The 24,523-nt window shown below is 38.1% G+C and overlaps 1 protein-coding gene across 2 annotated transcripts; it reads right to left on the bottom strand.

Moving 5' to 3' along the window:
• Window positions 1–627: 627 nt before the first annotated feature.
• Window positions 628–24,523, bottom strand: WTAP (WT1 associated protein). 2 transcript variants are annotated; one of them, XM_084284309.1, is made up of 8 exons: window positions 24,221–24,523; window positions 20,736–20,773; window positions 20,585–20,640; window positions 15,811–15,869; window positions 13,910–14,037; window positions 8,557–8,735; window positions 3,681–3,835; window positions 628–1,856 (listed from the first exon to the last, which is right to left on the bottom strand). In XM_084284309.1, the coding sequence occupies exons 2-8, from the start codon at window positions 20,763–20,765 to the stop codon at window positions 1,273–1,275; spliced, it is 1,191 nt and encodes a 396-aa protein (XP_084140435.1). In that variant the 5' UTR covers window positions 20,766–20,773; window positions 24,221–24,523; the 3' UTR covers window positions 628–1,272. The 2 variants fall into 2 exon arrangements, 1 of the variants encoding a protein (XP_084140435.1); XR_014618302.1 differs by lacking the exon at window positions 628–1,856 and adding an exon at window positions 8,000–8,345 and having other exon boundaries at window positions 3,699–3,835.

Below are 24,523 nucleotides of genomic sequence, written 5' to 3'. Positions count from 1 at the left end.
GGTAGGAAAATGTTGAAACTGAGTTAAGTCTGCCTAAAAGTATGCTGCTGAATACTTCTATTTTCCCTTTAACAATGCTAAAAGTCAGGACTTTTCCCTTGCCTCTTATTGTTACCATCACAAAACTAGCAGACAAAAAAATCACCTGAAGGTCAGGTTTCAAGCAATTCATAATTCACTGCTACTGAACAATAAAAGTATATATTTAAATTTCTGAACTTAAGTCAGCTCACTGAACTTTCCCTCACATAAGCTATTTAAAAAAAGAAGTTGTCTTTTTAAAAAATGCTGAATTACTACCTTCTTAAAGTGTCATAATTTGTGTATTTACCTGTAGGATACCTCTTAGTCTTTTTTTTTTTTTTTTTTTTAAGAGCCAGGTTCCAACTCCAAGATTCGCTTTTATTAACTTTTTTTTTTTTTTTTTTTAAATCTGTAAATAAGAAAACCTGTAGAATAAGCACTAAAAGGCTGGCCTGAAACACGATAGCACACAAACCTATAACCACAGGTACTTGGTATAAACTGTATCAAGTGGGATTGGCACAGGAACAGAGTCAATGAGAAGCAAGTACTGTAAACACACTCCATACAAGTAAGTCAGGTAAGCCAATGCAGAACCATGAGGAAATTACATTATTAAAAGTTTTTATTTAGGTTTGGTCAGTACAGGTAAGATAATATTGGAGTCACAGAGCAATATGCATAAACAGGATACAACAGTTCTTAAAAACTGAGTAACTATGCACACAATCCATAAACATTCGGTCACCTAAGGAGAAAATGCACAGATGTATGGTGGGAAAAACTGTAATTAACACTGAAACTACTACGGGACTCCTTCAGTAAGTCCATCTTTTAGTGATAAAACTACTGTACTGGGCAAACTTGGCAGTCATAAACCCACAGCTATTATGACAAATCTCGAAGGTGGTGTGAGTATAACAGTATGAGTAAGAATGCCCTTACACAGCACAGGTTCTAGATATACACAGATTTGTACAGACATCATTTATGTTATACTTTATGGAAATAATTTCCATTTCAACTTCACATTAACTCATATAAAAATAACTTGAGCTACACAAACGTCTTTTTAGCAACATTCAACGTAATTAACTGTTAAAATTTCCAAAGTGGCAGAGGTATTGAAGCAAAAAGAAACCCACAAAAAGGCAAAAATTGTGACAAGTATGCACTAATTTAAACGGCTTCTGGACAGTATCCTCTCCCAATTTAAATGACACTGTATAAAAATGTTGCAGAAAAATGTTACAAAACTGAACCCTGCACATTTACACTGGAGTCCAAACCATTCTGGACATGACGAGAACCCACAGTTCTGTTACCTTTCATGCTCACTGTTTTCTCCTCTTGAGGATCATGATTGGAGTCTGTGTCATTTGAGTGGTGAGTGAGAGAGTTTTCACTGCCAGTGGGAGAGTCTACACTTTCATACCCAGTACTGAGTTGGTTTATGTAGCTACCACCTCCTCTACCAGTTCTATCTTCAGAGTGGTTGGACAGCTTATTACCATTCCCTGGAGAAGCCGGGAAGTCATCTTCTGTGCTGCTACCCTCCCTATAAAATCCAGGCCCAGACGTCCGCTGATGGGAGGAGCTACCATTGCTTGGTCCGTTAGCCAGGCGGCTGCAGTCTTTACCCACAGCCTCTCCCTGCTCTGTAGGCTCAGAAGATGGAGTCCTGCTGGTACCTGGGTTGGAGGCCTGGGACTGCTGCTGCTGGTACTGCGCCAACTGCTGGCGAGTCTCCTTCAACTGCTGCTGAAGAACTAGAATGGTACTCTGCATACCCTCTACCTCCTCATCAAGCTGGATGATGAAGTCATTCAACTCTATATAAAGAAAACACATTTGTTGCAAATACTTAATAACCGTTATGCAGCTTGAATCATCAAGACAATCACAACGCAGTAACAACACGTTATGCTGAAGTTTTTCAACTTTTTCAGCCATCAGATATGCACCATTTTTGATACTCTGCCTCTGAAGGAGGAAATGCGGAACTGGCACCTGCATACTTTTCATACTACAACTTAGAATGTATGAGAAGAAAATTTCTGGACAAGAAAGAGGGTGTCTGGAAAGCAGCTCAATTCCAACAATTAATGCTTTGCAGTTGAATTCTAACATACCTACTTACCTGAAGTGTAAAATCTTAGCAGAAATACTGTAAAAGTGACCACAAACTAAATCACTATCTAATAGATCTGAATGATTACAAAAGCCTATACAACAGAAGATTGTAGTCACATTTCAAGGAAATTTCAACTCTTACCACTTCTAATCCTATTTAATGGGACACAAATAGGGTAGATTTCTGTTGACACTTCTATCAACAAAAACACTGAAACACCCTGTGGAATTGTTACGTACAAAGAAAAATCTTTCACAATTGGGAGTGCATGTTGGAGCAGAACAAATTTGTCCTGAAAAAGGAACACTGAGTCTTGCATTCAACTGCATCACTGACACAATAGAGCAAATAACATGCAAATTGATTAACGTAAAAAATTAGAAACCTGAAGTGCTCTCACTGCTATGGGCAAAAAAATAGCTAGGAAAAGTTGTACTGTAATATTGCCATAGCCTTCATTCATACAGAGAAGAAGCACTAGAGGCTAAGAACATATTTCAATTCTGAAGCTTACCTTACTAAGCTACACTCAAGAGCAAAAATCCTTAAAGAATGCCTGTATTTGTTCCAGTTATGAATTTGATCATCTTAGTGCATTAAAATAACTATTATCTAAAGAGTAGTTGAAAGGCAAAAGGTTAACTACTCCAACATAATTACAGAATCATCTACCTTAAGAATTTTCCTTATTATCTATCACTTCATCCTGTTATTTTCTCACAAAAATATGATCTACAGAAAAATATTTATCCTTAAACATACAGAATGTTACTCAGACAAATGCCAAATCAAGTCAATGCTATTTGAGGCATCAGTCTTGAAACAAACATCTCCAGGTTAACATTGTAACATCTAAATAGCTTGTTTCAAGATTTAGTGTAACAATCAGATAATGTGTTGTGTAACCTTCAATCAAAAGAACACCTCAAAGAACACTGATTCTATGCTGTACTCTCAACTGAAGTTTTAATTTGCATTTTCCCCTCCATTTAAGTTACGCAAGAGGTCAGAGTTTATGGATAATTTAAATTTAAGTTCATAATGCTGTAGAATTTGGACAGTGAACACGATGGGACATTTTAGTTCATCCGGTTACCTCATCAAAAAATGCATTTCTATTATTCTCACATATTGTTAAAGTGTTTGTTAAAGTGTTTTTTTCCTTCTTCACATAATTCCAAAAATGTGTCAGAGTTAAAAAGAAGCATTGTTTTCATTGCATGCTTACCTTAACATTCCCTATTAAACAGGGAGACCTAAAGAACAAAACCCAGCAGCTCCATATTCAAACCTTGAATTACTGGAGCTGCAAATCCCACCGGCACCCCAAAGTTAAGTTTATATTGTCTTTTTTTTTTTTTTTTTTTTTTAAATTAAGGCTACCAGTGAATACTTACAATGCTCGTATTTTACTTGATACTGCCCTTTAATTCTGGCAAAAATTTTACAGTACCCATATCATTAGAACATTAAGCTAGCAGAAGTGCAAGGCAACTTCCATTTTCTTAAAAAAATCCCTTACCATCCTGACTGCTTTTAAGTTCCTCACTATATTTCTTCTGTAAAGCCAACTCTGCCTCAAGCTGTGCAATACGTCCTTGGGACAGCTGCCTTCCAAGCTCTTGATTCTCCTGGATAAGCATTCGACACTTCGCCATTAACTTTTTGCCTGTTTGGCTGCAAAGGAAAGAGCCATCTATCACAAAATGAATACAAAACCTTCAGTAATCTTCCTCAATCACAATTACAGACAAGAAGGAGATGCAATTTCTGCATGTCACAATTCAAGGAACATTATGCCTCAACATAATTGTCATAGCAGAAAGTCTCCCTATAGTTACCACATGCTGTTCCAATGTCAGTTGATCTTCTGTCGCTGTCCCATAAAGTGGAAGGCAAGTTTTATTACTGCAAATACGAATAAGCATATGTTCTTTTTTTGATACCAACATCTGGATTATCAGTTGCAAAATCTTGCATGTGCTATTTCTTAATGGAGTTAAATATTTGATTAAAGATGTGCCTTGTAATTGAAAAGATTAAGTACTGCATAAAGACTTGTAAATCTAATTATGAACAAAAACCTTCTTCCTTTATCATGCTAGCAGAACTTACTAATAGAAGAAGGTTGTTTGGGGGGAAATATAAACCTTACGTTCATTTTTTATAGTGACATCCGTTTCTTCTTTGTGAGGCTAAGACATTCATTTGAATGTTGTCCAGGTGCTCTTGTTTAAAGAATGAGATGCATAGTTTTCAACTCCATTTATGTATTTGACAGAAGCGCACAGAGTTCCTTTCAAGATTCCTATAGCCAGCTTTCGCTAAGCACATCTTGCATCATGGAGACAAAGTAAATTGGCAGGAAATTAAGGAATACATGATACTCTATTCAGGATGACAGATTCAGATCATGGGTAATGTTTTAGAATATCCAGTTCCTGAAACAAATGGGCTGAAAAAAGTGTTTTGAACTGGCAAGATTTCTTCTGCTAAATAGGTAACATCACATCTTTAATCTTCATGAATAAATTTGCATTTTGAAGCATTATAGGAAGTAATATGCAAATTAATATATAGGCAATATGGCTGACTCTATAATATGGTTAAGAATTCAAGTCCTTCATGTCTGTCTGCCAAAGTCAGAATAGCAACCACAAACAGTTCTTTTATAAGGCTGAGCAACATAATGAAGCTGTCTTTCTACAGAAGCGTAGGCTCTGTCAAAAAAAAAAAAAAAAACAAAATAAAAAAAAAAAAAAAAAACAAGAACTTAAACAGGTTTGTTGTGAATTCAATGGCAGGACTTGCTTTTTTTTTTTTTTTTTTTTTTTTTAAGACCAAGGTAGTCATTTAATTTTTAAGTGACAAAAAATAGACAGAAATTGAGGATTAAGAACGTAGAGTAGGAAATTTCTGCTATTGTGATTCACAGCCACGGTTCTCTCCTGCAACCAATACACCCAAGCAACGTAAAGAACTTAAAATCGTAATTTCCCTTATTGACTACCTTTTAAGCATTCAAGCCTTAAACAATTTTTAAGCTCTGCCAAGACTGCCTCAGTAAGCATTTTCCAATTGGCTCTCCCAAATCTTTCAGATGGGCTGCTCCAGAAGGAATTTGGCTGTGTAAAGTCCTGGAAGCCTGTAACTCTGCTAAAGGCAGCAACCTGTTTTCTTTCTTGATGTGATGTCCAATGCCAGGTCCTTGAAGTTTAAATTGTGTTGACCTAATGCAATCCAAGTAACACACTTAAGATGCAAGTTTTCTGACAGATGTTCATTCTGAGTAAAACAGGACCGCTTTGGAGACTGACCAATGTGACATAATCCAAAAGCTTTTAGGCAGACATGCAATGATTTCCAGGCATTTGCAGACTCCTGTGACTATATTCATCGCTACAAGTTAAGTAAGTTCAAAGTGCTGAAGACACGTAACATTTCTCTCCTTCACAAAACAATGTCAACTGCAGAATTATGAAGTACCACGTACTTGGAAATGGGACAATTTTAAAATCCCATTAATTCTTTCATGTTAGCTCCTGCCAAAATGTAAAGTATTTATTACCTGTATATAAATTTGCATAGTTACCTATAATGCTGTTTCTTTCCATCTCTTTTCCAGATGTTCTAAACTAGTATTGCACCAAATAAATTCCCCTTGCAATTCACATAAAATACAACACATGCAAGAATATCAAATCCAGTAGCTATTAAAGTAATTCCTATTAACTTTAAAACTAAATTTTGCATAGTTTTCACAAATCCATTTGAACATACATGCAGCAAAACCTGTAAGAATTAAATGGTTAGGTTTCAGAAGACAACTAGGCTTTTTGCAAATGGCATTTCTACTAATTCTTAATCCAAACATACATTGTATGTATAAAAATGGTTAAAATGGCTTAGTACAGCCATTCCTTTGATTATATACCCTTTTATTTCTTCCTCCACGCATTTGGCAATTATATTGCACACCCTTACCTATGGGTAAGGTCCAGAACTAACAGTGGTTAAGGGTGCAGTCAACATGTTACCTCAAGAACATCAGTGAGGGATTTGAATAGGAGCATCAGCTCTTTCAAGAACTAGGTCAGGTGACATGAAACAAGACTAGTTGCATACAAGGATGGACAATTAAAACAAAGTCTGGGGCTAAGGAGGGCAAAGAATGAAAATACTATGAACACTTCACATGAATCATCATATCTTTACCTTTCCAGAAAAAATAAAAATCAGAACCAGTTATGAAAATAGCCTCAATTCTTTACCAGGAAATAAAACTTAATTTTCTCTACTCCAGCTACTGCATGTATGAGTTCTCCACATTCACACCAGTGTGACTTCAAATTATATGATGCATATGGAAGTATATTGTAGCTACAGAAGTGACAAAGTCCTTTTAATACTTTTGCTTGAAGGAAATTGGTAGTAAGTTGCGTCTCAGTTGTAAACACACAATTAAAGCCTGAGAACTTGAGGAAACCAACCAGCCTCTATCTAGAGATATTTAAATAATTTTTGAACTCCAAGTAAAACAAGCAATCTGCATGGCATGCCTCTATCCGCATATTATAGTGAGCTTTACAAATGGCTTGGCAACACAATTAACAATTCATTAATGCAAGTCTTACCTCTGTTTTAATGCTAGATCATTAAAACCTTAGATACTGCTATAGCAAAATCATTCCAGATGTATCACTTTTTAAAAGAAAGTTTTTCTGAAGGCTTTTCTTTTGCTGTTAAATCGTTACTCATGCAAAAAAATAAATCTGCATAAGTACACTACTCTTCAATCCCATGTTAATCATCTAAAGCACAAACAGTTGAGATACTTCTAAGTTAAAAATATGTAGTGCCATTTTAGTAGAAATCGTTCAAACAGAATACATCACCTTCTGTGACAGCTGGATCTTTTTCATTTAAAACTGAATTTTCTAGAATTAGACGGAGTCATAAAATATTGCCCAACTGATTAGAAAAACCAAAACCTTAGTTTACTAGAACTCAATTCGCTAAGGTAAAAAAAATACACAAATGCTATACCAAATCTGCATTTCACTTTACACACCTCAGACATGCACTCCCAGCTGTCCCCAATTGCTACTCTTACAAGTAACTTGGGACAAAAGAACAGAGGCATCAATAGAGTAGCAAAGGTTCCTTCACTGATTCCACCAAGGAAAATGCATGCATTTAAGTTTTTGTGGCTTGTTAAAATAGTGTCTTTTTTTCTTCAGAGAACGAGACAATGCAGAAATAACAATCTGTTCGATTCTCGTTCATCCCAGGAGTTTCACAATACAACAGTATAACCAGTAGTGTTCCTTGAACTATATGTTACAACTATTTCAAGGCACATTTTATATAGAAGTGCAATACAAAAAAAACAGGTGTACAAAGGAATAAAAACACCCCACCAACACTGAAAACAGTTGCCATTGTGTGCCTTCTGTATTGAGCACTTGAGATCAGTTCTTAATATAGAAGATCAAAAAATTCTCATTTCTGCATGAAAACATGCAGTGAAATACTTATCACAACTAGTTTTTCTTATACACGCTAGTTGTGATCAAATATATACTGCTTCCAACAACTTTAAACCTGCAATTAGATAGAACGTACATTCTTGTACAGTCCTAATTTTGAGGCGTCCACAGCATTACCAACCATCCAGAGAACAGTTTATTGTTTAGCAACATTGACTTAAGGCTCCGTCAAGTGCTACGAAGCCCAGATGCTTAACAGTCAAATGTATACACTACCACTGACGTGATATCAAATAGCGCTCATGGCTATTCAGAACTGTTTAGCAAGTAAATTCTTTAATGCAAAATTCACCTCATTGAGTTTTGACCCAGCAGTTCAGTGAACAAGCAGGAAGTCCACAGTCTTATTGGCAAAACTGACTTACAGTGTCTATAAGTCACTAGGCTCAAGGTTAAGAGCGAAGCATATTCCATTTCTACATTTTACGGGAATTTTACATGTTCAATTCATGATTTATAATCTCTAGGTTCTCTCTCCTCCAAACTGTCTGTAGACACAGTGTGCCACAGACTTAAGACTTCTGTTTTTCCCTCTATTTTCTTCAAATAGAACAATTTTGCAAATGTCTACATGTTCTAGAAAAGATTTTTTTTCGGAGATGGCCATTTCTTCAGAATAGTCCGACGCCGTCAGGCCTCTGAAGCAAAGGGGGAGAAAAAAGCTGAAACACAAGGTTCATCTGGTAAGTTTTACATTAAGCATTACAAGCTGGACAGTATAAGAATGTGGCTTTTGCCTCAAAACGTCTGAGTCTTGGTGTGGAAACGAGTACTTGGCTGTCCCACCATAGCATTCTCGTAGTGGGACTGTCAGGGAAGTCTTGACTGGGGAGTATTTGTTTTGTTTACCTATCAGGCGTAAATTTCCAGGCACTCAGTTCATTTTGGGCTTGTTCCAGTTTGTCTTTAGTCTGTTCCAGTTCACCTTTCATTTTTAGGAAAAACAAGTTGATGGCTGGGTCCACCATTGTTGATCGCAGTTGGGCAACACTAGGCTGCTGGACTTGCTTGAGGTACTGAATCTGATTCTGCACAAAATAAGAAAAAAATATTTATTTGTACATCATTCAATACAATTTTATAGTCATTCAGATACAATTACAAGTAGTTATTCTGAAGGTGACATGAAGAACGTTGTAAGAACATGTCCTAACTTGAAAAGGGGAGGATAAAAATCACTTTTGCCCATCTGAGCTCTATCAATATGCATGTCGTCCAACCTCCCTGCCAAGGCTACTTTCAAGGCAATTTATTATTTTTTTTAAACGTTCTGATTTGTTTTGTACATGTAAGTTTACCTTCACCCAAAAAATGACTGGAACATTGTAATTCGCCCTCCCTTTCAAAACTGCCTGCAGTCTTTTGAGGGAAAAACATACAAAGAGTTGCCTGCTTAAAACAGACGACTAATTCCCATATAACTTTTATGTTTCAGTATTAATTTTCATTAAAGTTACTGTTGATAGCATTTTTAAGCATCTATAAAAAAAGTTTTTACCTCATTTACAGAAAAAAAAGGAATTGCTTATAATGCAAGTTTGCATCTTTTTTTTTTTCCTTAAAAACATTAATACATCAATTAACCACATTTTAGTTGATTTGATTCACTTGCAATAAGCAAAATCTTGCAAATAGTCATAGAAGTTTCAGGAGTAACTACGAGATTGTCTTTTAAAATCAGCATTCATTAGTAAAATTTTCAATATACTTGATTAATTTTTTTGAAAGCACCTCAAATTTTTGTCTCATCACAACAGGTAATCTTAAAACTGACTACTACACAGCAGTGCACAGACTACTAGACCATGTTTCGAACCCAGCTAATAAGTAAAAATCACAACAGCCTTCACTGACAGTGTTCATTCTGAAATTCAATTTATTATGCTCCTTTTATTACACATTTGTCACCAAGATGTAAACAAAGTTACACAAGATGAAAAAAGAAACATTAATTCAAGGTCAAAGGTTTTGCCTTCTGCTGCCAACAAATCTTGTGACCAGACTGACAGCAACAAATTCAATGAATAGTACAAGCCATCACCAGCAAAACTAAGGGAAAGTCTCCCCCAGCACTTTGCTTTACTTCAAACAAGCAGCACAGTCAAAAGCAGTCAGTTTAACCATTTCACTGTATACATAGCTACTGTTTATCGAATCTTTCACTCAGCAATAGTGAAAAGAAAATATAAGTATAAGCATCTTTATTTATTTAAAAAATGTGCAGTAGCAATCTCAGCCACTTAGTGATTTAGGAAGAACTCACGTTAATGTATTTAACAAATAGCAACAATTCTTGAATTTTATTTCAAATATGTGATCTTCAAAGTTATTGAAACGTCTAATATATTTCAAATTTACTTCACATTCATTTAGTATTACCGAAATATATTTGGAACAATCATCGCATTTTTTCAATGTAACTTTAAACATAGTAGTCTGTGTCCAGAAAGAAACAGAAAGGGAGCAAAGCACTATGTAAAAAATGCTTTCAAGAAACACAGCACTCAAGAACCCACCCACACAAGTATTACTTAAAAAACAGAAGCCCAAAGTAAGATTATCCATTTCTTGGATAGCATTTTATCCCTACAGGACTTTAATCTCAACAAATGTACAGTGATACTCATTGAGTAAGAAGTTATTTATTTAATTTACTGTTATACCCACTGAAGTTTCTGATGTTTGCACTAAAAGAAGTATTTCAACAGCCTGCTGTTCTTTGTGAGGGCTAGCACTAGCAGAGAGTGAAACCCCTTGTTTAACAGGTATCTGCGCTCATACAGACAGGCCCAGCAGCTCAACCTCAGGCTAGAGCTACATATACAGGAATAGTCATGGCCACTGCCAGACTCCAAGACACTCTTGCTCTAACACTCGAAACACCTATCGGCTGTTCATGTTTCCAAACATAAAAGCAGACACTTCCTTATACTTTTCAAAAGCCTGTAACCTTTGTATTATCTTTGTTTGCTCTAAACCCAAGGCAAGAAAGTAATGAAGTATTCTAGATAGGACAGCACGCTGTGCAGGTTTTTGTTTGGGTGGATTTTTTGTTGTTAAGACAGGCAAGTGCTTTCAACACCTCTGCTTCTCACGGTCTTGAGAACAGCTGACGCCTTTCAGCCAAGGTTGTCCAAAGATATTGACACAGAACAGACCGTCTGATATCAAGAACTCAAACAGAAAACAGATGCTTAAGAAGTGCAAGCAATCTAAATAAGCACAGATTTAAATCCTTCTTATAAGAAAGGATTAGAAAGGAGTAGGAGTAGAAAGGAAGGAACTCAATAATGAAGAAAAACAACAAGAGTTGTAACCTAAACCACAAGAAGTTATGGAGAGTAATTACTATCTCAGTACCACAGTCCAAATGCATCCACGGGAAGCTTCCGTTCATTATTGGTCCCAGTTCCATGGAAAAACTCTGAGGATCAAGTATTTCCAAATACCTGTCCACTACAGTAGCTAAGCAGTAGCTTCAGAGGGGGGTCAAAGCCTGTCCTTGAATTAGCAACCACCACCCCTGCTAGAAGTAAAGCTCCATGTAGAGACAGCAGTCAACACCTTGCCTGTGCATCCTTAAGGACAGCAGCCTCTCTTGGGTGGGATTTGGGGGAGAGGATCAGATGGGGAGTTGTTCTTGCTATGGGGAAGGTAGAATAAGGCTGTTGCTGACAATGGGGCACTTGAGTTATTAAAACTCAAACTGCAAATGAGCCCTTGAGCTAGCCACGAGCTATGCAAAGGAAGTTTGCAATACCAGACTCTGTAAGCTCCTAGCTCAAAAGAAACCCAGGTACTCTGCAGCTAGATTGAGCAGAGCCCAATAGAGGATGCAAGTATGTACTCAACTACCATCTTGTTCCTACAAAAGAATGGAACAGAATCAGAACTACCCTGACATACATACCTTCAGATCTTTAAGAACAAGAAGACTGGTAACTTTTATGAGTTAAGTGGATTTTGCTGTGTTTTGTCTTTTAAAAAGAAGGGCACAAATAAGAACAGCAACCAAGACAGTCCATTACACCCTATTTAAAACAGGACTAGTATATTTTAACTAGTGAATTGTTTTACACACTGGTAATCAGCAAAAGCACCCGCATCTGTCAACTACTGTTATTTGAATGTGGTATTGCATTTTTGCATTTTCATCCATTTAAAATTCACAAGGCTCGTTTTATACTTACAAGCTTGTCACATTCGTGTCCCACTAATGCATTAAGAATAATGCAAAATGTATTTTAAAGTATTATATGTATTTTTATTATATGCGTTTTTAAGCAACTTGACACCATAGAAGCTGCCTTTTTAATTAAGATGTGATAGGAAACAAGGCTTACGTAAATAACTCAGTGTCACTGGTATATCTAACACATAAACGCTGATCTTAAAACATGGTTAACTATGCTAAAATTATCTTATGGACATGTTATTTGACATACCAGATTTATCATATGGTGACTAGTTTTTGTTCATTTATGAAATCATTTAACAACTTTTAGTTTAGCTTTGAAGTTCACACAACAGGATTTATTTTTCTGCTGTTTCTTTCATTGGAACAATACTATCTAACAATACAAGCCAAGAATTCCTCCAAAATGTCTTTGAACTGGTGATGTTCACCCCTGGGCTGCATTAAGAGTGCTGATAGCAGGTGGAGGGAGGTGATCCTTCCTCTCTACTCAGCACTGGTGAGACACACCTGGAGTACTGGGTCCAGTTCTGGGCTCCCCAGTACAAGAGAGACATGGACATATTAGGGTGAGGCCAATGAAGAAGGGTCATGAAAGCAATTAAGGGCTTAGAGCATCTGGCAAAGCAGCAGAGGCTGACAGAGCTGGGACCGTTCAACCTGGAGAAGGAAAGGCTGAGGGGGATCTTACCAACATGCATAAATACCTGATGGGGGGGGTAAAGAAGGCGGAGCCAGGCTCTTCTCAGTGGTGCCCACTGAAAGGACAGAAGGCAATGGGCACAAATTGAAATACAAGAAATTCCATTTAAACATAAGAAAACGCTTTATACTGTGAGGGTGGTTGAACAACGGCACAGGTTGCCCAGAGAGACTGTAGTCTCCATTCTAGGAGACACTGCAAACATGGCTGGGCAGCCCTCTGTAACCTACTCCAGCTGACCCTGCTCTGAGCAGGTAGCTTGGTCTAGACAATACCTGCAAGTCCCTTGCAACCTCAGTGGTTGTGATTTTTATTTTTAAACCACTGCAGAGCAAGTTTTCTTTTCATACCAGTACTTACTATGGACTAATGTCATCTTACAGTAGTCTTAGGAGCAGTGAAAATAACGCGTACAGATTTAAGCCTTACACTGCTATACCTGACAGCTCTGGACACCTACAGCAAAAAAGAAAGAAAGGCTAGAAGAGGAAAATAACAAAAAGCAACAAAACTTATTACTGCTGTTGCACAGAGCCTATAATCTTCATAAGAGAAGCTCTCAAGAACATGTTTCACAAACCATCAGTAAGAAACTTACTACAATCTTCTCTCAGAAACTGCCAGTTAAAGAAGCAGGTGGAAACGATGTTAAAAAGATGATCCAAAAACAGAAGCCCCAGATTGGCAACAGGCTGTTTCAAGGAATCAAAACTAAACAGAAAGCCTCAGAAAACCCACGGAAATAAAGGAGAGAGAAACAACAAAGACATTCAGGGCAAAGAACATCAGAAACCCTACAAAGCAGGCTGACAAAGTTCAAAAGGATTCCCTCCAAAAAAGTCAGCAACTCTTTTCCTATCATGTCAGTAGCTTTTTTCCCTACCTAACCAAAAGGATGCAGAAGCTAGCTATCCAAATACAGCATACAGACCAGTATAAAAACTCTTAAATAAAATTCAGTATACCACATCTTATCCTAAGGTTTCAGTATGTTCCTGCACTCAGTGATAGTTCGAAGTAACATTTCTGGTAAAGAAGCACAGCTCCTAAATGCTATAGAGCAAGCATTGCAATACCTTTCCAAGCACAGCTGCTGCTGAAAAATCAACCAAAATAACCAATATTAAAAAAAAACTTTAAGAAATTATCTTCACTGATTGAGTGAAAGCTTAAGTGTCCTACCATTTTTAAAGCACAGGAACTGGAATGCTGTAGATGTATGAAAAATGTAGCACATGGTTACTCTTAAGAGCAGATATTCCTGTAACAGTCTAAGCTAACCCTTACCCTCTCTAAATACTTACAGTACACTCTTGCATCTCCTGTTCTTTAGTTGCCAGCCTCATGACCAGAATATTTTCTCTTCGGGCAGATTCTTGCTGTTGCTGTTTCAACTTCTCTTCAGATTCTCTCAATCCCGTCACATCATTAGCTAATAGAATTAATAAAACAAAGTACATTTGATAGCATCCTCCCATGAACAGTTTAAGCCTAAAGACAGCTAAAAAAATATAAAAACCAAATTCAAAAACAGAAGAGCTAAGTAAGTATGACTGTAATTAGCACAGATTAAAAGATCAAGTATTAGAAAAGCTTGACAAAGCTTGATTTTGAATATGTCTTTCTAATCCTTCCTTAAGACTTAAAACTAAACTTCTGAAAAAGTTTCTATGCTTATACAAGAATTAACTTTTAAAGTGCTTATTTAACCAACCACTCTGTCCTTCACCACTACTACTTGCAGTCTGAAATTGAGGTAAGATGGAAATGTCTTGTTATCTACAACACATTCACAGTGCATAAAACAGTGCTATTAGCAGTCAATTCTCAAAGCGATCTCAGCACTCAGAGTAAACAGTAAGAACGACACTGGAAAACTTCAGAAATGGCAGTTTTGTCACAGCTAGAAGAGTTCTGATCCATGAACATTTACAGAAGTTTATATATGAAATATGAGAGAAGGCCAAATTATTCTACCGGGAACGTGCAAACAGCCTGGTACAAACAATACATTCACTCTATCAGAAATAAAATAATAGGAAGTTGGAATAATTAAGTTGTGAGGTTGTTGGTTTTTTTTGTTTGTTTTGTTTTGTTTTTTACAACTACTCAAGAATTATGTACTTCAAGTATGAACTAAGAACATCACAACTCACTTCAGGACAATTACTTCTATTTTTTGTTGCAGATAATCCAATAATACTGATTACTAATGCTGGTTATACATTTGAGTTTCTAAAATTAAGAAACTGAGAATGTTAAAAAAAAAAAATCTATCTACATTAGGACATTTTTACCCTGAGATGAAATCAACTGCTTACATTTGCTGTACTTTAGTCTCTCCAAAACTCAGATGAGAGATGGCAATAGATGAAGGATGTAACAGAGGTAACAAGGAACATCTGCCTGGACTGGCAGAAAAAACCTTCAAAAGCAGCGCTATCACTGCCACCAAGACTCTGGGTATTTTGACTGACAAGGTGAATAGAAATCAGGAGAGCTTCTAGCTGCTGATGCTACTTTTGCATGACTTAGGACTGGTGATCCAGTCACTTCCAGAATGTATTCAGACTCTTAAATAAGAGTATGCTGATGTTTTCTCGTATTCTCTCTTTTTGAAATACTGAAGTAGACCAAAGTTTTAAGACTACCTAAAACTGACATTCAAATAGCTAATTCAACTTCCCAAATGAGATAAAAAAAAAAATCAATTGGATATTAATTTTACACCTTTAACTCTACAAACACCATCTCCCCTCCCACGTGATTTACAGTCCTGTAGAAATACTGAAAGGACAAACATTCTAAGTATTTTGGTAGACAAAAGCTTTTTCTCTCTATTGCACAAATCCTGAAAATACATGTATTTGTGGGGTTGTGCTCTGGGTTGTTTTTTTTTTTTTCCTAGCAGTCCAGGTACAGATGGTCCCATAGATTCAGTAACAGAATTTAGAAGCCATGCAAGATCTGCAAAGAAAACAAATGGCTCGGAAAACTGCAAAGCTTACACCAGGAGAAACAGGCATTTTTCTGACAAATATAATGACTGTCTATTCCTAAGGAAATATTACTGTTATTTTTAATAATAATGTGACAATAGAGTATCTCTTTCTAGAACTGTCAGAAATTACAAACACTACTTGACCACTCTGCTTTATACAATCATTCAGGTAACTAGTACCATTTTGAAACTTTACAAACTTACAATTAAGATCTGTGTACTTGCCCTCCAAAGCTTGCACGTATGCTTCATACTGTTTCCACCTATTGCAGAAAGAAAAAGATTTTCCTGACGATTAGTTTATTAAATCAAGACATTTCATTCCTAAACAGAGTATATTTGTATCACAATCAGAAAACATTAAGAGATACGTAACTTGGTAAAAAGTATTACAGAAAAAAATCCACTTCGCAACTCAAAAGGATAAAAATACAGCTGGCCATTACCACCCAAAATTTACAACTTAAAAAATTCTTGTAATATGTCAAATATTAGAATCCAAGACTTAGTTATCTGAGCTAAGTACCTAAGATGCCTCTCGTTCTCAAAGCAGATAAAAACAAAATTCTAACAGAAACCATAACACAAGGACAACACATCTGTTACCAGGCGAGCAGCAATGCAAACAGAAGCATATCACAACAGTGTAACTTGCAGTCTGTTAGTTACTCCAGCTCATTTAAACCAAGACCACGCTGGTAATATTTACTGCCCAGCTATCCGTTTAATAACTCTTTTAAGGCATGCTATTTAAATGATCCATCCAGAAAAACCTCACACTTAAAAAACAGCATTGCATTTAGTACAAACCATCAAATCAGTAGCAAATAAAGTCCTGAGTAAAGATAACCATGACATGCCTTGCCAACAAAATTGTGGGTGGGGTTGTGGGTGTTTTTTTTTTTTTTTTTTTTTTTTTTTTTTTTTTTCGGGGGGGGGGGGGGGGGGGGTGGGGGGGAGAGGTGGTGATGGTGGTGTTCATTAGGGTTTTCCTGTTTTGGAGGTGGTGTTCTAGAAGAAGTACTCCTAACTGTGTATACCTCACTACAGTACAATACCAGAAGATGAAATAAATTGATCTAATAACTTAGTTATTAGAGACTACAGAAAGGGATGGTTTCTATTCCCTCCCTCTCAACTTACTCTTTCCCTCCACACCTATTCTGTGCCAGACCCATCTTAACTGCACTAACCTCCCTAACCTAAAACAATACCACCTCAAACAAAACTATAACACCTAGATTATTTTTGATGTTACAGTGAACTCAAGCAGCCCAGTAAAGGGCCTGCAAAACATCTGGTCTATAACAGCAAGTGAGATCACATCAGTGTGAAAAACAAAAGCAAGCACATGGTCTCTTCCTTCTGGCAACAAGAAAATTTTCTCTCTTCAGCTGAAGAAGAAATCAGCATGAATTAACTCTTTCAAAGCTCTGTAGGAGAGCACCAGTGTTCCCACTTAATCCTTAAATTCAGCATCTCTCTGCTCTGAAAACAAATATAGTTAGAAACAAAGGTTTCATAATTTGACCACTTGAAGTTCAACATTAACTATGTCAACCCTCAAGAAGTGCAACTGAAACAGTCTACTAAATAGCAAGTCTGAAAAGAACCTGTATTTGTCTTGAAAGAATTACATGAGAGTAAAAAAAGCTGGTCTTCAAATATAGCTGAATGATTAACTTCTGAGTTATGTCCCCCAGCCTGAAAATAATAGTTCTCTCAGAACTGTGACCTCTTGATTGGTAACAGAAGCTATACAAAGAGTAAGTGAACTGAAACGCTGAAACACAAGTTATGCAGATGGAACAGACCACCATCAGAAAGAAAACATGTGGCCTGTGGTGACCAAGTAAGTCAGAGGTAATAACTCTAATAACTCTAGGTCACCTCTCAGTGAGTCTTAGTATTTAAGCAAGGGCTGAATTCCTGGAAGAGAAAACACAGAGCTCATTAGACCATGTCATGGATTTACAAGTCATGTGCCTACCTACTTCTCTAGAAAGGTGACTCCTCAGACAAGATTACTTGGTTTTGTCAAAATGCACAAAACCTTGTGCTTGGAAATGAACTGCTACAGTTTTCACATTTAAGAAACTGTACAGAACAAACTTCTGAGCACCATACTGGCACAGAGAAGTCCTCCAACAATCAAGTCACAAATTTTAAAAATTGAAGTTTTTCTTATCACAGCAGCTTCAATTTCATACACAAGCATGGTCTCAATGATTTTGGTACAACTACAAAAGATCTCAGGAATAATTTTCTCTTCTAGCCATGTTTTTGACTCACTGCAGGCAAAACAGCTAGCAACAAAGACAAAAACCAGAAGCAGGCTTGTTTCATGCTACATTTTTTAAAAACCATTAAAACAATCTATGAAGCTAAAAGCATCAAAACAAAAAACGAATTTTAAGAACATCCACATAAATCAGATAGATCATTCCTATAAGTAACTTAAGCTTCAAAAAATAAGCAGATATATAGATAGGCCCTTAGTGAAGGGGGACCGATTCCCTTTCAACCCAACTTGTAGTTGTAATTCTTTGACTACAGAAATATCTGATGTATATTCATCTCGGTAATCACCAAGATTTTTTTAAGTCCAAATATTTACAAAATATATTGACAAGACAGTTTCTTGAGAACATTCCTGAAGGCAGCATTGCACCTCAGCCATTCCAGAAGTGATTGGCTGTATGTCCATGCTGGTTGGAAGTCAGTAAAAGCACTGTATTTCATCAGAACCGCTTGTGTAAATAGAAGTACTTCAATATTTTACATACTAACCACTAGGATAAACCATCAGGGGAACACTGAAACAGTTTTTTAGCTATAGGTCCTTGGCGACTCCTCCTCCACAAAATGACAGTGTAGCTTCTAGCTACCTACTGCATTAAAGAGAAGGAGAAGAGAGCAGATGAGCCCATCACCACAAATAAGACAACGAAATCCCCAGAAGCCTAGACTGAAAGGTTTCCTGTTTGTCCTGCTCACTTTGTCAATGGAAGTTTGTTCACTTTTGCTATGTGCTTTGTGGAAAAGAACAATGAAGTTCTGACTCAATGCACAGGAACTGACAGAAACAGCACCTTGCACATGTAAGTATTCAACCAGTGCAAATTGCACAGGGATGATGATGCATATAATACCAAAACCACAGATGACACACCAGTATCTTAGAAGGATTTGTCCTGCCAACACACTGACCAAAAGACAAATTCCAACCCTTATTTTAAGATGATATACTGGTGGTCAACACAGGTTTTTCTTTCTATGTCTGAAAGTAGTAGGGGTGCTTCTGATTAAAATATACACTATGATGTGACATCTTATTCCAACCTACAAAAGAAGTTAGCAGTTAGCACAGTAATTACCAGTTTCACATGAAGTCATAAAGAAAAGCAAACATAGTATACATCATTTAGTTATGTACTCAAATGAAAGAGAAAGAAGTGTTCTTAACACTGCTGAGTACTAACAAATGAAACATGGCCAAAGTGGCATGTAAGTACAGACAGCTACTGTCCTTAAACCAATAAGGAGACCTTTTTAAGAACAGAAGTTGCTTTGTTTACTCTAAGAGGAAGACAATAGCAACACAGCTGTCACCAGCAAATTCCCTCCTTTCTCTTCATTAATTCAGTTTAGCTGCTGTCAGACTTTACCTCCTCAGGCAGATTCTGCCACATTCTCCCTTTATTAAACCCTAGAAATCAATCTCTTCTAGGGCAGAAAGTAACCATCGCAATACGCAAACTGGTTACAGTTGGAAAACTTTTTTTTTCTTCATACAATCAGGATTCAAACCACACAGAAGCTATGCTTTGATAGAAATTTTGAGCATAGCTTTGGAGGCTTTCAAGTCTGCTACTCCCCTAAGACAATCTTGAATATGAAAACTTCTGTAAAAGGTTCCTAAGACCGAAATCACCTAACATCAAAGAAGCATTTTCCTACTATTTGAAAACCTTATTCTTTACTACCCAAAAAGCAGGTATTTGAGCAGATGAAGCCTGAGGCCAGTTAGAAACATATGAAGAATGACTATATTGATCCCACTGGAAAAAAATGTCACTCCAGTAGTAGCTAGGAGAGTTTCCCCAAAAGAGGGACTAGCTGATCAAACAAAGTGTTACACTTCTTGTATCCTCACGTTTCTACAGTTTAAGTCTAACTCATTTATGAGATGACAGTATTTAACCAACTGGAGAGACTGTAATAAATGCAAGTAATTTACAATGTACGAAGAGCCAAGAACTAAAGTTTACTCAAAAGTACAAACTATTGTAAGCAGATAAACAAATGACCTGCAGATGCCTACTTTACTTAGTTCCTTCTTAATCAATCAGGAAATTCAGGTATATAAATCCTGTAAAACTGAAGCTTTGGTCTCTCTCTTGCTTTTTTTTTTTTTTAATAAAAAAAATTTAATTTTTTTTAATAAAAAAAAAAAAAGCAGTCTTTATCACAGAATCACCTATTTCATTTTCCCTGGTGGCCCTTGACTTTCTGTAAAGTAAAAAATATAACCAGGCTCTTCTTTAAGCAAGCTCTAGGGGAAAATCTCATTTTTAACATTTTATTGTTAGCATCTGAACATGCTGAAAAGACAACTAAATGCACCAAGAAAACTGAAAACACAGTAGGAGTAAGCAGTTGACATTTTTGTGATGTTTAAAAGTAACTTGCTATCTAGCAAGGAATGTAAGCAACCTTGTCTTTTAAAGTCACAAATAAAGAAAAAAATAACTCCTACTCATGGATTAGAAAATACTGCTCAGGATTTTCTTTCTACAGAAAGTGCTTCCCCCCAAACTATAAATGAAAACATTTCAGACTATGAAAATCTTACAGAAAATGTATCACAAGAAGGCTAAACAGGTCTCCAGGACAAGAGCGTTAAAAACAATGGCAGTGAGGTGACATCTTCAAGAGTCTGCTAAAGCATTGCAAAACAAGAACTCTGTCACTATACCTTAGGATAAGCTCATCTCTAGGCAAAACCTTAAAATCTGCTTCACTAAGGCGAACCTGTGGAGCAAAAGGAGAAGCACAATTTATCAAGCTGTCATAAAAATGGGGGGTGGGGGGGGGAAGGAGTGTCACAGAAGTATTTTTAAACATACCTTCTTCGGGAGAGGTTCTTCATTCGTCATTGTGAACTCTGAAGGGAGGGAAAGAAAAGGAGTTTCATTTAGTGTAGTTACTACTGGATGTGAAATACTCAGCAAGTAAGACATTTGCATTTCCAGTCTTAGTTTCATCTGTTTGGGGTATAAGACTAGTAAAATACTGGTTCCCCACCATGCATAGTCAGCATACAATACAGTACTATGATACCTACACCACTGTAATCTAGATATAAAGTCAGACTATTTTTTTCCCTAAAAGTTAACCAAGAAGACTTTCTTTAGTGTCTAAAAAGCCTATCAATTTTTCCTATTTAATTAAGGGCGAACTACCCAACTTTGCCCTTATTTGTTTAGATCAAGGGACTGGCATTTCCTATGTGCCCGTAACTATTTACCATTGCCTTTTACAAGGCAGAGCATAACACAGAAGTGAGAAAAGCAATTTATGCTGCTATTTTAATACTTCTTTGGAATAAAGCTAATGATTTGAGAACACTACCACTAATATTTGGACTATACCAAAGTAACAAGTTCTTTTAAATACTCATTTTTAAGATTCTGATAAATAGGAAGTATTAAGCAGTTAACTTAAAACCCTTTACCTTCTCAGTAAGGGTAGTGTGTCAAATAAATGACTTGGGTACATCATCAAATTCAACTCCTCTTGTGTATATGCACTGTAACAGGATTGTATTGTGTTATGCTAACTGTTCACGCTTCCTTGACTTACTGGACATACTTCCTTACCTCTAGTGGATACATACTTTTTATCACTGATAACATTAAATATTAAGCCCAAAAAGATCATAAACACACAGCATTACAAGCACATATTTCACAGTGAAATCAAGCTTACTAGAGGCATGCACCTTTGCAATATGCCAACAAAAAATTGAAAATATTGAGGATTTGACAGACTTGTAAAATTGCTGCAATAGATATGTACCAGAAAAAGGGCATGGCCAACTCCTTGGTAGCCAACACTTAGCTTCACAAAAAAAAAAAAAAAAAAACTTTAGTAAAAAAAAAAAAAAAAACTTTTCTCAAAGACTTGCAAAAGTTAAATCAATTCATTGGTTGCCTTTTTTAGTGTACCTAAGATACTTTGTGCAAGTGCTAAGAGCCCTGCCACTGCCCATAAGACAGATACATGCCAAATGAAGCATACTCCCTTCAACCTATGCTAACCACTGTCAAACACGCAGTATTCCACCAAGTAAGAATATCGTTAAAAAAACAACACACCACACACAGTGCACAGCTGAAACAGATTCCAAGCCCTCCATAAAATAAAAGCTGACATCAAAATACGTGGGGAAGTTTCTAAAAGCATGCAGCAGAAGCATCTCGCTGATGAGTGGCAGCTTCCTGTTCCTGTACTTCAGCAGACACTGAATCGCTTCCCCAGTGTAAGAAGTCCTCTCCTCCCACAGCAGTTGCTCAGTCATTTTGCTTTAACTTCTGGCTGCAGCTCCTGTTTCACCTCCTGTACGCACAAGAGGCTACTAACACAAACCTGCTTGTGCTGAACTCAGTCATTCACACTCAGATGGAATAGCTCAAGAAGGAGAATGCTGGGGTCCCCTACATTTAGGTTGCCCACCTCACCCATTATACTTTTCTTAAGGAATAAAGATTCTAAAATTTTTTAAGTGTTTGGAAGTAGCCTTGAAGACTTCAGTTGGAATCAGGTCCTTCACAGCAACAAACATTATTTTTGTACGTTTCCCAGAACTACAGTTAACATCAATTAAATCATGCATAGCTGATGCTATTATTTGCATGTTCCTTCAAAAAGGAACAGAAGCACACAAATACCAAAAAAGGTGAGTTTGCCCAATCACTTGGCTCATGAACCCTGCCGCAGCATATAACTATAAACACTTGAGCATTGCCACAATTGTGATTGAAAAAAATTTAAGTCTGATGCTCCATCTAAGGCTGGGCTACCTTGCATCTCCATACCCAGCACATGATTGCAGCACTCAATCCTCCACAACAGCATCAGACCAGGCTACACAAACCTCTTTACAAACGCCCTCTCTTGCTTTCAGATAAGATCCTTTAACAGAAGTGATGAAGACAGAAGTTACAGGCCACGGTATTACAGAAGTTAGTCTTACTGTCACTTCTCTTCCCTTGTAGCAATAGAACTAGAAAAGAAAAATACCACCACTAAAAAGCTTACTATAAGTACATGTATTCAACAAGTTACTTAAGAAAATTTAGGCTGATCACATGTATGGATAAATAATAGTATTCTTTCCGTATGCGTGAATTTCACCTCCCTACTCCCATGCAACAGTTTGAGGACATACAGAGACTTACAAAAACCTTCGGGATTTATTACTGCTCTAGGTTGTTTCCACCATTGTGCTCGGTGTTCTCTGGCAGCATTAGGAGCATCAGGTTGGTTGTATCAGTCAGTTGTCAGTGATTTGCCTTAGTTCTTTCTGTTCTTTAGCAGATACATTTAGAAACTACAGACAATAACATGACAACTAAAGTGTTCGCTCTTTGAATTTAATGCTGTAACTTTTCAAGCGCTGTGCAGCGAGATGCTTTTCATCATTCATCTGCCCCCTGAAAGAGAGATGATCCGTCTGCTACGCAGTTCAGATTTTGCAAGAGCATGACAAAGTGCTCTTTTCTACAGTAACAGGAACCAATGAAAACACTGTTCCCACACAGCCTGCTTTTCCATGATTTATATAATGAACAGCTTAACCGTACTACCCTCATTAAGCACCTGATTTTTGAGAAATGTAAGCTGTTACACACCACTCCTACATCTGCTCCTAGCAACGAACAACATGAAACTATATTCCATGCTTGACGTTGTCATGGGTACTAACAGATCTTTTGCAGAATTTCATCGAGTCTTGGGTTTTTATTGCAATTCAAATACGGAGACTAAATAAAGAAAGCGCGTTCTAGTTTTGTAAGCTCTGGTAGCGGGTATGCCTTTCGGTGGGGTGTGTGGGAAATACAGGATATAAATAGGAAGAGGTAAGAATTTAAGTACTTAAATATTAGGTGTATGTGAAGTGTTGGTTTACTAGTTCCACCTGAACCAACTGCTCCCAAAAAAATAAAAACACACACGCACACGGCGGCCCCACCCCGCCCCGACCCCCCGGCCCGTGCTGACTGCACCCCCAGCAGCCGCGCTGCGGGCCCGGCCCCGCCTTCGCCTTCTGCGCCCCGGCCCCGCGCCAGGCGCAGCCGCAGGCCTCGGCCGGGCCCCGCCGCCCCCCAGCCCCGCTCCCGGTCCCTCGCGGGCCGCCCCCGCTCCCCTCTCCCCGGGGAAGGCCGCGGCCGGGCCCGGCGGGAGGAGGCCGCGGCGAGGCGGCGGGGCCTGGCACAAAATGGCTCTACGGCCTGCCGCTCCTCCCCCCGGCCGGGCGAGGGACGGAGCCGTAGGGCTCGGAGCCCCCCCCGGGGGGGAGCGGAGCGGAGCGGCGGGGCCGGGCACTCACCTGCGGCCCGCGGTGCGGAGGCGCCGCTCTCCCGGCACGGCAGCTGCACGGGCCGCGCCCGTCACATCGAGGGCGAAACGCCGCCGCGCCGCGCCGCCGGCTCCCGCGGGGCTCCGGAGGCCGGGGGTGGCCGCCGCCGTTGCTGCTGCTGCCGGTGGTGGTGGTGGTGGTGGTGGTGCCGGTGGCTGTGGTGGTTGTGGTGGCCGCCGCCGCCCCACGCCCCCCTCCCCGTCCTCCTGCCGGCCGCGCGGCCCCGCGCGCCGCTCCCGCCCGCTCTTTCTTCGCGGGGGCTCTGCGCTACAA

Source organism: Netta rufina, assembly GCF_964035555.1.
Source record: "Netta rufina genome assembly, chromosome: 3".
NCBI classification, from domain to species: Eukaryota; Metazoa; Chordata; class Aves; order Anseriformes; family Anatidae; genus Netta; species Netta rufina.
Note: the sequence above shows the minus strand (reverse complement) of the source record. Positions and strands in the feature narration are given on the sequence as shown.